At 37.8% G+C, this 12,179-nt stretch overlaps 3 protein-coding genes across 5 annotated transcripts; 1 reads left to right on the top strand and 2 right to left on the bottom strand.

The window, feature by feature from the left end:
* Positions 1-852: 852 nt before the first annotated feature.
* Positions 853-2,700, bottom strand: LOC111807511 (RHOMBOID-like protein 5). The gene is made up of 5 exons (XM_023693258.1): positions 2,341-2,700; positions 1,856-2,019; positions 1,572-1,744; positions 1,223-1,479; positions 853-1,132 (listed from the first exon to the last, which is right to left on the bottom strand). Exons 1-5 carry the CDS (start codon positions 2,628-2,630, stop codon positions 1,066-1,068), a joined length of 951 nt encoding a protein of 316 aa, XP_023549026.1. The 5' UTR covers positions 2,631-2,700; the 3' UTR covers positions 853-1,065.
* Positions 2,701-3,456: 756 nt separating this feature from the next.
* On the top strand, positions 3,457-7,125 carry LOC111807211 (signal peptidase complex catalytic subunit SEC11A-like). Its single transcript, XM_023692827.1, has 8 exons — positions 3,457-3,651; positions 3,959-4,071; positions 5,035-5,106; positions 5,260-5,295; positions 5,569-5,614; positions 5,762-5,849; positions 6,732-6,789; positions 6,907-7,125. Exons 1-8 carry the CDS (start codon positions 3,573-3,575, stop codon positions 6,955-6,957), a joined length of 543 nt encoding a protein of 180 aa, XP_023548595.1. The 5' UTR covers positions 3,457-3,572; the 3' UTR covers positions 6,958-7,125.
* Positions 7,072-11,732, bottom strand: LOC111807210 (lipopolysaccharide core biosynthesis mannosyltransferase LpsB-like). 3 transcript variants are annotated; one of them, XM_023692825.1, is made up of 8 exons: positions 11,205-11,731; positions 10,962-11,104; positions 10,071-10,342; positions 9,636-9,790; positions 8,931-9,193; positions 8,264-8,326; positions 7,906-8,132; positions 7,072-7,294 (listed from the first exon to the last, which is right to left on the bottom strand). In XM_023692825.1, exons 1-8 carry the CDS (start codon positions 11,533-11,535, stop codon positions 7,288-7,290), a joined length of 1,461 nt encoding a protein of 486 aa, XP_023548593.1. In that variant the 5' UTR covers positions 11,536-11,731; the 3' UTR covers positions 7,072-7,287. The 3 variants fall into 3 exon arrangements, with proteins under 3 accessions (XP_023548593.1, XP_023548592.1, XP_023548594.1); XM_023692824.1 differs by lacking the exon at positions 7,072-7,294 and having other exon boundaries at positions 7,822-8,132; positions 11,205-11,732; XM_023692826.1 differs by lacking the exon at positions 7,072-7,294 and having other exon boundaries at positions 7,822-8,132; positions 10,962-11,115; positions 11,205-11,296.
* Positions 11,733-12,179: the final 447 nt, after the last annotated feature.

Raw genomic sequence — 12,179 nt, 5'->3', positions numbered from 1 at the left:
TATATATATATATATATATATATATATATATATATATATATATATATATTATAAGTTTGGTCAATCGGTACGAGTTAAGTTGGGTTATGAATTTGTTTGGTTTGAATAAGGTTACGAACTTATTTAGGTTGAGGGGCTACCCATCCTATGACGAAGACGAACAGTCTAACCGTCTCCTCTATAGATGAGTTTTTATATCTCGAGAGGTGAATCTAAGGGCTACCCATTATACGACGAGCAGTCTTACAGTCTCCTATGTAGATGAGTTTTTATATCTTGAGAGGTGAATCTAAAGGCTACCCATCATACGACGAGCAATCTTACAGTCTCCTCTATAGATGAGTTTTTATATCTCGAGAGGTGAATATAAGGGCTACCCATTATACAACGAGCAATCTTATAGTCTCCTCTATAGATGAGTTTTTATATCTCGAGAGGTGAATATAAGGGCTACCCATCATATAACGAGCAGTTTGATAGTCTTTCTCTATAGATGAGTTTTTATATCTCAAGAGGTGAATCCAAGGGCTACCCATCACATGACGAGCAGTCTGGCAGTCTCCTATAGACATGAGTTTTTATATCTCGAGAGGTGAATCCAAGGGCTACCCATCACATGACGAACAGTCTAGCAGTGTCCTATAGAGATGAGTTTTTATATCTCAAGAGGTGAATCCAAGGGCTACCCATCACATGACGAGCAGTCTGGCAGTCTCCTATAAATATCAGTTTTTATATCTCGATAGGTGAAACGAGGGATTAGCCATCGTCGACAACATTTGTCTCGTCTAGGCCGTACCGAACCAAAAGCAACAGGAATGGAAGAAACAAAAAGAAAGACAGAAGGAAAGGAAAAGAAAAGTCCTCATTTTGTAAACAAAGGAGTGAGTGTTTTCTACAATACAATTCTTCTGCTACTGCAAAGTGAGAAGAAATCGAACTTTCACATTAGGAATGATTTCATCGTATGAATACAAATTTAAATGATTTCATGAACTTCATCCACAAACAATTATGAAGCCAAAGTAGTTTGATTCTCACCAACAACTCAATGTGTGACTGTCTTCAGAAAAAATGGGCTTCCAATATTTGTGGACCAGTTTTGTACAGCCTTGATAAACCAGAAGCATATCTGCAGAAATCGCAAAGGAAAAAAGTTAACCCAACGAGCAACTCGAGCAACACCGGAAGATATCGTTGCTGAAACTACAATTTCGATTACCCGAAAATCAAGAGGATTAGAGCTACAATCAACAAAAAGTACTGATAGCATTGGTGCTTGGATTTACGTTTCACATCACACCCTGCAGGGATGTACTTGGGGTTAACGTATCCGAATTGCGGTCGGATTAGGAGGATGAAGCCGAGGAGGAAGCCTGAAAGGAAGCCTCCGATGTGAGCGGAATTGTCGACGTGAGGTATGAATCCGACTGCCAGGTTTAAGGCAATGATAAGAATCAAAGACATCATGGCTGCACACTGAGTTTCATTGACAAAACAAGTCATTATAAGTTCATAAATCTTCAATAGTTCAATGGAAACAAATGAAGGGTTTTGTTTGTTTTTGGTACCTTATTTGAATATATTGTCCAGTTTGTTATGAGCTCTGAAAGCAAAGCTCCCAAAAGCCCAAAAAGTGCCCCTGATGCACCCACTGATATGGTTGTTTCAGCTGGATTGATACTCAAACATGACAGTAAACTCCCACCAAACCCAGAAAGCACATATAAACATCCTATTCTCACTGCCAAAACCAAAAACAAACACCAAATGTCGTCAAGAATCGATACATACCACATTACGAGTCTATTTGGAATGGCTTTTCAAGCACTTAAAACGGATCCTACGAACTTACAATATCCAAATTCTTGTTCGAGACGAACTCCTATGAAGAGAAGGCTGATCATATTAGCAAGCAAATGAATGACTCCAGCATGAAGCCACATACAGGTCAGCAAGCGCCACCCTTCCCCACGTTCCACTACAGCTTCTCTATCCAAAGCCCCATATCGTTTCAAACTGCAACACCATTTTCCAAAACGTAAAAGAAAAAAACAGATCAAACCAATAATTTCCCCTGTTTTTGCCCTAATTCTGCACAATCCAGGAAAAAAAAATTCCAGAAATCATGTTTTTTCTTAATGGGTCATTAGATTTCATCCAAATTCAGCAAACCCATGTGCTAATTTCCCCTAATTTAACGAATAATTATTCAATTAGACCAAGCCCTAATGAACACAGTTTCCAAATTTCTCATAGAATCGCAAGCCCTAATGAAATACACATTGTTCTAATCCATCGAGTAATTTCTGTAGCTAGAAAGAGGGTTTTGATTCTTACGTCATGATTGAAGGGCCGAGAAGAGGGTTCTCTGAAAATGGTTGAAAGGAGTACCGGTCGAGCTCCGGGTAAAAGAGGCAGCGGTTGCCGCCTGTAGTGGCGGGGCAGTTATTTTCATACAATGTGAAAACAAACAAGGCGATATCGGCTACAAAAATGAGAGGCACAAGAAATGGGAACCAGGGCTTGGGCGGCGGAGGATAATAGCTCGGTGGCGGCGGCATAGAGAGGGGCTTTCGAACCCCATAGGACATGGACTCGATGTCATCCCGCGGCAGTTTCTTCCCCATTGCACGGTGGTGGTGGCGGTGGCGGAGGGAAAGGAGTGCACAATAGCGTCGGCAACGGCGGATGCTATTGTGCACCAGTTGTTAGAGTAAGAGAAAGAACGGAGAAATAACCAAAGAATGGCAAAGAACAATTCTAGCTATGATGGTCGTTAAGTTAGGTACTTCTTCCCGCTAATAGGAAATGGAAGATGACCAAAATGCCCCTTCTCATTTTACTACCACAAATGGAAATGATTAAATATAAATAGCATTTTCAAATTTTCCTTTTTTTTTTTTTATTATTATTATTATTTTCAAACCCATTTTTCCCCCTAAATTAATAATAAACCGAAACCATAATATCTGAGTAAATTCTCATTTTTAGTTTAAATGGTTAAATTCTTTTAAAAATTTAGAAATTAAAATAGACATTTTCAAAATAAAAAAATAAAAATATTTATTTTTTAAATGCTCATAAATTGGACATTTAATTTCAAATTTTATATTTAATAAATTTTATAAAATTAGGAAAGTAATTAAAAATTATTTATGGCTTAAAACGATGTCGTATGTGTTTATATTAAAAAAGTTTCATAAATATTTTTTAAAAATATTTAAAGATATTAATGACATTTTTAAATAGAAATAAATTTACGAATATTTGAAAGCTTATTTTTTAAAACATTTTTAAAAATTTAAAAGTATTTAATTTAAATTAGGGTATTTTTAATAACTTAATTAGGTGAAAATGATTTAATTAAAATATGATTAAAAAAATCAACCCATTATTTTTTTAAAAAAAATAATGAAATAATTAAAAGAAAAGAAATGAAAAAGTATCCGACATTCGTCTCCGAAATGAAGTGAGGGTTTTAGGCAGCCATCCGCCAAAATCGTATTCAGAAGCGAGAACTGTAAGAACGAACGAGCCGTAGACTCCGAGGGCTCGACGAAGCAATCGCAATGGGTTGGATTGGCGACACCGTCGGCTCCATTAAATCTATTCAGATCCGTCAGATCCTTACTCATGCCGTCAGTCTTGGTGCGTATGCTCTTTCGGTCTCTTAACTATCGCCTTTATTAACCCATTTTCGTGCTCGATCTGTGTCCTACGATCGAGAATTGTTTGTATTTGGTTGCTCAACGCTGGTAGTCTCACAGACCCTGTTTTTGTTTATTGCGAACAAATTCAGGAAATTATGTAATTTCTTCGTTTGAATTGTTTCCATACCCTTATTGTTTTCAAGTGGATTCTGCACATTTCAGCATCATGCTGAAATATTCTTGCAATTCTTTGTTAGTCCGAGTATTCAGTCCAAACCCATTTAGGAGAGCTCTTTCTCTTTCAGGTTTGATCGTTACATCTGCTCTTATAATCTGGAAGGGATTGATGTGCATCACTTGCAGTGAGTCCCCTGTTGTTGTCGTCTTATCTGGAAGCATGGAACCTGGATTCAAGAGGGTAAGTAATCATATTTGTTTTGATAATCCACGAGGATTCTTTTGAGGAAAATCACTCCATATAATCAAGATTCATTTTATAGAAAGTGGAGTGATTGGGGAAGAGGTATCTTTCTCTCTCAATAAAGGGGTTTTGTAGATAGAGGGATGGAATTAGGGAAGAGGTCACAGTATTTGGAGAAAGTTTTTATGGTCAGTGGTCAACCATTGGAGTGAAGATTCCTTCCTCCCTTTCTCCCGTTTTTGAGTTCTAATAGTTGTTGGGTGGAGGATATAATAGTCGACTTTTGGATAATAATTGATGTCATATTTATTGAGTGTGAGATCCCACATCGGTTGGAGAGAAGAATGAAGCATTCCTTGCAAGTGAGTGGAAACCTCTCCCTAGTAGATGTGTTTTAAAACATTAAGGGAAAACCCAAAGAGGATAATATCTGCTAGCAGTGCACTTGGGCCGTTATAAATAGTATCAGAGCCAGACACCGAGTGGTGTGCCAACGAGGACGTTGGGCCCTCAAGAGGGTAGATTGTGAGACCCCACATTACACATTCCTTATAAGGGTGTGGAAACTTCTCCCTGCCAGACGTGTTTTAAAACCTTGAGGGGAAGCCTGGAAGGGAAAGTCCAAAGAGGATAATATCTGCCAGCGGTGGGCTTAGACTGTTACACTGAGTTATGCATGATTGGCGATTTCTTTCCCTTTCTAAAGAGTAGTTTGGTAAATTCTGAAAGGCTGAGAATTCTTTGGCAATTAGGGAATTTTCTTGGAGAGAAATAAAAGGGTTTATTGTCGACTGTTTACTGATGGATTGGGGATTTTTAAGCTGCATTTTGTACAGCTTTGTGTGGGGATTACGAGTCTTGTGTATAGGAAGATACTTATTACTTACCCCACATGTTCTCTTTAACATTATCCTTTCTCATCTGTCTCATCTAATCACAGCAATGTATACTGTTGTTCAGGGTGATATTTTGTTCTTGCACATGAGCAAGGATCCTATTCGTACTGGGGAGATCGTCGTTTTTAATGTTGACGTAAGTATTTGGTGGCTATCGAGCTTGAAATTCATTATTTTTAGCTTTCACCTCTGGCTACTAGGCTTTCCAACGCTGGATTTTCTTATGCAATCAGAAGACATATGAAGTTCTATTGAACTGATGTGTTCTTTTGTTGTCTGTCTTGTTCAGGGCCGTGAAATTCCAATCGTCCATCGTGTAATTAAGGTGAGTTCAGTATACTGACCATTTGATCAAATTTTAATCTCCTTTGAAACTAGAGTTACCATTTTATTCAAGAATGAATCATCTATTCCATCACTTGCCACACTCTCCAAAAGTGTGCACTTTGAGTTCTTGAAGACAGATTTTAGTTCTTGAAAACAGAATGTGCTAGTTTTGATGTTTCTGTAAATGGAGTATCAGCAAAGTCATGCTGTGGATCTGATCTAAGAATCTCATACGTGCCAACCGAATTAATCGGAGTTTTTCAATTTGCAGGTTCACGAACGTCAGGATAGCGGAGAAGTCGATGTACTTACTAAAGGTGCCAGCTTGTAGGACATTATATAGAACAAATTGTTGTGAATTTGAATAGTTGTTCTTAGAAACCTCTATGATTTGGAAGAGTTTTTTCAATGATATCATGATTCATTCTGCTGCGCTCCTATAACACTTACCTTTGTGATATCAGGAGATAACAACTATGGTGATGACAGACTCTTGTATGCACAAGGTCAGCAATGGCTTCAACGGCACCACATCATGGGCAGAGCTGTTGGGTAAAAATTTTGCACACCTTTTATTTTCTGCTCTTTAACTGCTTAAAAATTGGAATGTCATTCCAAGCATGCCATATATACATGTGAGATCCCACATTGGTTGGAGAGGGAAACAAATCGTTTCTTATAAGGGTGTGGAAACCTCTCTTTAGTAGACGTGTTTTAAAACCTTGAGGGCAAGCCCTTGAAGGGAAAGCCTAAAGAGGACAATATTTTCCAATGGTGGGCTTGGGCTGTTACAAATGGTATTAGAGCCAAACATCGGGCGGTGTGCTAACGAGGACGCTGGGCCCTAAGGGAGGTGGATTTTGAGATCCCACATGGGTTGGGGAGAGAAACAAAGCATTCATTTTAAGGGTGTGGAAACCTCTCCCTAGCAGACGCGTTTTAAAACTTTGAGGAGAAGCCCTTGAAGGGAAACCCTAAAGAGGACAATATCTACTAGCGGTAAGCTTGGACTGTTACAAATGGTATCAAAGCTAGACACGGGGCGGTGTGTCGGCGAGGACACTGGGACCTAAGGGGGTGGATTGTGAGATCCTACATTGGTTGGAGAGGGGAACAAAGCATTCCTTATAAGGGTGTGAAAACCTCTCCCTAGTAGTTGTGTTTTAAAACCTTGAGGAGAAGTCCTTGAAGGGAAAGCCTAAAGAGGACCATATCTGCTAGCGGTGGGCTTAGCCTATTACAATACACTTTTACTTCTAGTTTCGTGAGAAGAAGTTATGACTAATCTGTATGCGGGTGTTTTCTTTTAGCTTCAGAAGTGTACGATAAGCTTTCCATGTGGCTTTGTGGCTATGTTCATAAATTCTTTGTTTTGTTCAAAAAAAAGTGTGCTGGTTGACTAAGAAAACAAATCTCTTCATGACTGATCCTCAGGTTCTTACCATACGTCGGATGGGTGACTATAATCATGACAGAGAAGCCAATTATCAAGGTTAGCAAATATTTTTACCCTCCCACTGTCAATTCGTTTTTACATCCCCCATTCAGTAAAAAAAGGTGAAGGGTGTTTCTTGAAGTTTTGTGCTGAAGTTATACGTGTTTCTTGCAGTATATTCTCATTGGTGCATTGGGATTGCTTGTGATAACTTCCAATGATTGAGAGACACTGTATCAAAGCGAGACAAGTATTTGACAATAACCACAGAGGAGTTGATGAGAATCAATGCCAACAAATAAAGTAGCTTATTTTCTTGGTTTTCACATTCTCTTGTAGGAAGAACCCCCAAATTCCATATAATATAAACTCAGATAAAATTGCCTTTCTATTTTCCTTTGAGTCAAACTAGCAGCATTTACCGAGTGAAAAAATCGACTTAAAGAAGCGTTCCGAGGCCCTAGGTTTATGGTTTCCAAAAATAATCAAAACGACCGCTCGTCTACTCTATCAAAAGATGGGTTACAGTTATAACTGATAATCAAGCCGTCTCCCTCACTGTCCACAACAACACATTAGGTTGGAGATTTTGTATTCAAAAGAATCGTATAACAAGGGAAGAACCTTTTTGTTCGCTCTTTCGCCTCAGATCGTTCGTCGACATCGACATGCTACTCGAGATCAAGAACCTTTTTGTTCGCTCTTTCGCCTCAGTTCGTTCGTCGACATCGACATGCTACTCGAGATCATTAACAAAAAGTCCAGTTTCTGAACTGGAAGGAACTGAAAGGGGTCTGCATAAACCGATTTCTGAACTGGAATGGTGTGTCTAATTTAGAATGGTGTAATTAGATAGAGATAGTATTCAAGTCAAAAGTGAAAGATCGAATCAACGACATATAAAATAAAATAATAAGTAATATCTTTAACCACTTAAAATTATTTTCGTATGGTGGCGTGTGTATATATTATATATAAATTTAATTTAAAATATAAAATATTAAAAAATATAAGAAATAATTATCATACAAGTTTCTATTTCTAATTTCTTTTAAGAAAAGAAAAAGTTAACAAATTGAGTCTTCATTGTTTTTTTTTTTTTTTTCTTTTGGGCAGCAGGGTGATGATTATTCTGCTGAAAGCTAATGGCTAATGTGGCTCTTTGCTTTCTGCAGAACACCCTTCAAAACAACAGCAATTCTTTGGCTCATGTGCTGTTCCAGAAACATTTGCCTCACCCTCTCGTATCCTTTCTTTCCGATGGTCAGCCTTCTCTCGACGTCCGTCGCTAACTTCACGATGTTCTGTGCCAGTGGAGTTACGCCTTCTTTGCCTGCAGGATGCAGCAAACCTGTCGTCCCGTTCACTACGATCTCCATTGTTCCTCCAGCAGCCGTGCCCTTGACATACATGTTATGTATTGGACAATGCACCAGAATTCATCAGATATGTAGAGGGGATAATGAGATTTCTAAGTATAGTATTCTTTGAAACGCCATTGCATCAGAAATGTACGAGGTAGACAACTTACCAGCACGGGCAGCTGAAACGCCATTGCTTCAATCGTTATCCTTCCAAAGCATTCTCCTCTACCCTACACACATACGGTAAATTGCAGCTTTGAAGGCTAAGAAATATCAAATCGGATGCGTTTTACCAGAAAACGAGAAGAAAAGGGAAAAAGAATATGCAAATATAAATCAAAATCCAGATATCATAGTGTAACAACCCAAATCCACCACTAACAGATATTGTCCTCTTTAGACTTTTCCTTTCGGGTTTACCCTCGAGGTTTTTAAAATGCATCTGCTAGGAAGAGGTTTCCAGGTAATGACTAGAGATTTAATCGAATGACAATAGACTTCGTTAAACCAATTATAGTCTAGTCTAGCTTCTTGTTCCATTGATAGGCGAAGGTTTAGAAAGGTAGAAATAATCTCATAATACTAAAAAAAAAAAAAGAAACTCTTGCAAGAAAGCTAACATTTTATGCAATAGGGAAGGTCTTCAAAAGAAAAATGGGGAGAAAGAAAGATAGAAGAGAGAAACAACCCGTTGAACTAATGATCGAATAGGCAAAACCGTGATTAACCATCTAGTCAAGGAAAGACGAGCAAATGGAACTAGCAGGAACATAAACAAAGAATCTCGCATACTTTCTCGAACGCATATGGGTGCATTTTAAACAGTTATAGTACCTGAGAGTTTTGAACAAGAACGTCAATGGAAGCTAGATAAGGAGTCACAGACAGGGTTTTGTTGACAAAATGAACACGATCCTGAATTTTGTTCTCATTTACAAAGTTGCGCAGTTCTGTCTCAAACTTTGTTTGAGCACTCATGTCACTGCCAACTACCACTGCGTGTATCCTTGGTACCTGCAGCTTTTTATCTTGGATCATTTGCAGGCTCTGACGAAAGGCTCGGAGAAATAAATCCTGACCTTTCCCACGTGAAACGCCTGGAATCACATCGATCACATGTCGCAATACAATTCACATTAATACACTTCATTGAAAAATTAAGTCAAATAAAAATCAAATTAGTTCACGAAATACAAAACTGCATAATTTCATAGAAAGGGCCGAAAGAGGCATCGTTCCATTTCGTTATTGGAGATGGAGGAAATAAGGTTCCCGAGACACGACAGTCGACAAGGAGCATCCCAAATACAGGAGAGAGTCCTATTATTCTTGAGGAAAAAAATTACTTTTAAATGAGAGATAACAAAACTTGGTATGATTTTTCCCACATCTTTAAATATCATAGAATCAAACTCCATTCAAATATGATATCAATAGTTCAATAGTTCTTTTCTTACTCGCCGAATTTCTAAACTCAGAAAACATTCAATTATAAACAATATCGATAGAAGACGTTTATGATCAGGAATATGAGCTTACTGTTTATAATTGCAAACAATATATCTTCATTCCGAACTCCAAGGGACTCGCGAATATGCTCTCGAAGAACCCTCTTGGCCACATTATTTTCAGCCACTTCCATAAGGTCTTTACTATTTCCAAGATGCACGACATAAGTTTCAGGCATTTTAATCCTGGAAAACATAAAGGGAAAACTTCAGATTATGACCAAAGGATCTAGGAGAGTATTCACAGTGCACCGCAAAATGATCGATATATTTAAATTTGAACTATACAAAACGCACAACATGAGGGAAAAAGAAGAAGATCATCCGAGATCGGAATTATAATTTGCACTCAATTTTTAAACAAAAGAATATGCCTCTATACCTCCTCAAGCTAGCTTATGCTTATACTTAGTAAAAAGAATCGGCTATATACGTAGGAAAATTGTTGTCGTAACTGAAATCATACCCTAATCGTTCTCGTGTTCTGTTTTTCCAGTATTCTGCAGTTGTATGTGAATCAATCATGGCACCTGCAACAAAAGGAAGGTGCTTCACATACTCGACCTTGAAATAATTCCCTCGCATCTCATGAATCCACCACAGAACCTTGGGAAGAACACGAGGAACATTCTCCTTGAGGACAGCATCCAACCATTTCCCAGCAACAGCGGTATTTAGAACAACCAAATCAGCTTTTAGAGCAGTTTCAACAGCTTCTTGTCCCTTAGCAGATAACACCTTAAGAACGAAAATATGCTATCAACTTGAGAACAAGTAGAATTCGCTACGAAAATATGCTATCAACTTGAGAACAAGTAGAATTCGCTACGAAAATATGCTATCAACTTAAGAACAAGTAGAATTCGCTACAAAAATATGCTATCAACTTAAGAACAAGTAGAATTCGCTACGAAAATATGCTATCAACTTGAGAACAAGTAGAATTCGCTACGAAAATATGCTATCAACTTAAGAACAAGTAGAATTCGCTACAAAAATATGCTATCAACTTAAGAACAAGTAGAATTCGCTACGAAAATATGCTATCAACTTGAGAACAAGTAGAATTCGCTACGAAAATATGCTATCAACTTAAGAACAAGTAGAATTCGCTACAAAAATATGCTATCAACTTAAGAACAAGTAGAATTCGCTACCTAGTCTACTAATTTAACCTCAGTAGCTAGAATATAAATAACTGGATCATTACTTATGATCTAATGGAAGCCAAAACAACATACTTGAGCATAATTTTCAGTCCTGTAATTTTGAAACACATCAAGAATTTAATCACAACGAAGAATTACACTAATCAAAGAGTTCCGAAAGTGCAGATAATTTAAAAGATCAATGTAACCTGGACTCCTCGATCTAACATCTTGCGCTCCAAACTGTATGCTACTTCATCGGGCTCCGATGGCTTTTGATTAGTGAGCCAAACAACTTCAGTACCGACACCTCTCAACAAAAATGCAAGCTCCATGAGTAGTAGAGGCCCACCTGTAGCCAAACTAAGAGCTCTTGGTCAAATTTCTAAAAGAAATTACTTCCAACGGCAATGGCTAGGTGGTTTATCAAGAAAATAGGATTCCAATAATACCAGAAAGAGAGAGCTCATGTGAGACCAAGAGGACAAGCTTCGATTTCATGAAATCAAGAGGATTCGGATTCGGATCTTTTCTCTCAATCTGGGAGGAGCGAATCTGTGAATCGATACCATTTTCTTCCACAAATCGTTTATTCACATTGCCGCTACAAGAATCGAACGTAGTCCTCATGAAGAAAACCATTGCGGTGGAAATGGAAACCAGTGCTAAGATCATCAACGGCCATCTCATCTTCGCCATTGTAAGAGTTAAAAACGGACGTTTCATCATTCGTATCGTAGGTGGTTGATGGAGAAGGTGGGAATTCAACGATTCAACACGCATAAGCTAATCGCAATTCAGCAAAGCCCTCGATTCAGTGAACAAATTCGCACAAGGGCGTGGGAAGATGGAATGAACAATCGAAGATCTTGCAGGAGGGGAAAGAACCCCATAAATTCAACCAAGTAATACGACAATCTGGAGAATTGGGAACAAGAAATCCGAGAAAATTCAAGAACTAAAGATTAAAATTTAATTCTTAAGATTAAAATTTATATAACTTTATTGGTCAAAATTGATTTTACTGCTATAAAGGTAAATTAGTCCCCATTGCCCACTCGAGCTTCCCTCGAGAACGTATACTCTCGACTAAGAATGTCCACGAGACAGGGCGGAGATGAGAAGCCTTCACTATAACCATCCCCGTCTTCATGACAGCAAAATTCTCTACTATGGGGATTAGGGCGTGATTCAACGTTAAGAATTTGCAGGAATCGAGTTTCCGATATCATTTTTTCGTTTATTATTATTTTTTAAAATAATTATTTTAAAATTTTCATTTTTTAATATAATCTTTATTAAATATTATTAATAGAGTATAAAAATTAATTTATTTATTTTCTTTAATATAGTTAAAAAGTATTATATATATAATATTTGTTGAAAGATATTTATATTAAGCGTGATGGTGACAGGATAAGGAATTC

This window comes from Cucurbita pepo, chromosome LG12, assembly GCF_002806865.2.
Source record: "Cucurbita pepo subsp. pepo cultivar mu-cu-16 chromosome LG12, ASM280686v2, whole genome shotgun sequence".
Taxonomy (NCBI): domain Eukaryota; kingdom Viridiplantae; phylum Streptophyta; class Magnoliopsida; order Cucurbitales; family Cucurbitaceae; genus Cucurbita; species Cucurbita pepo.
Note: the sequence above shows the minus strand (reverse complement) of the source record. Positions and strands in the feature narration are given on the sequence as shown.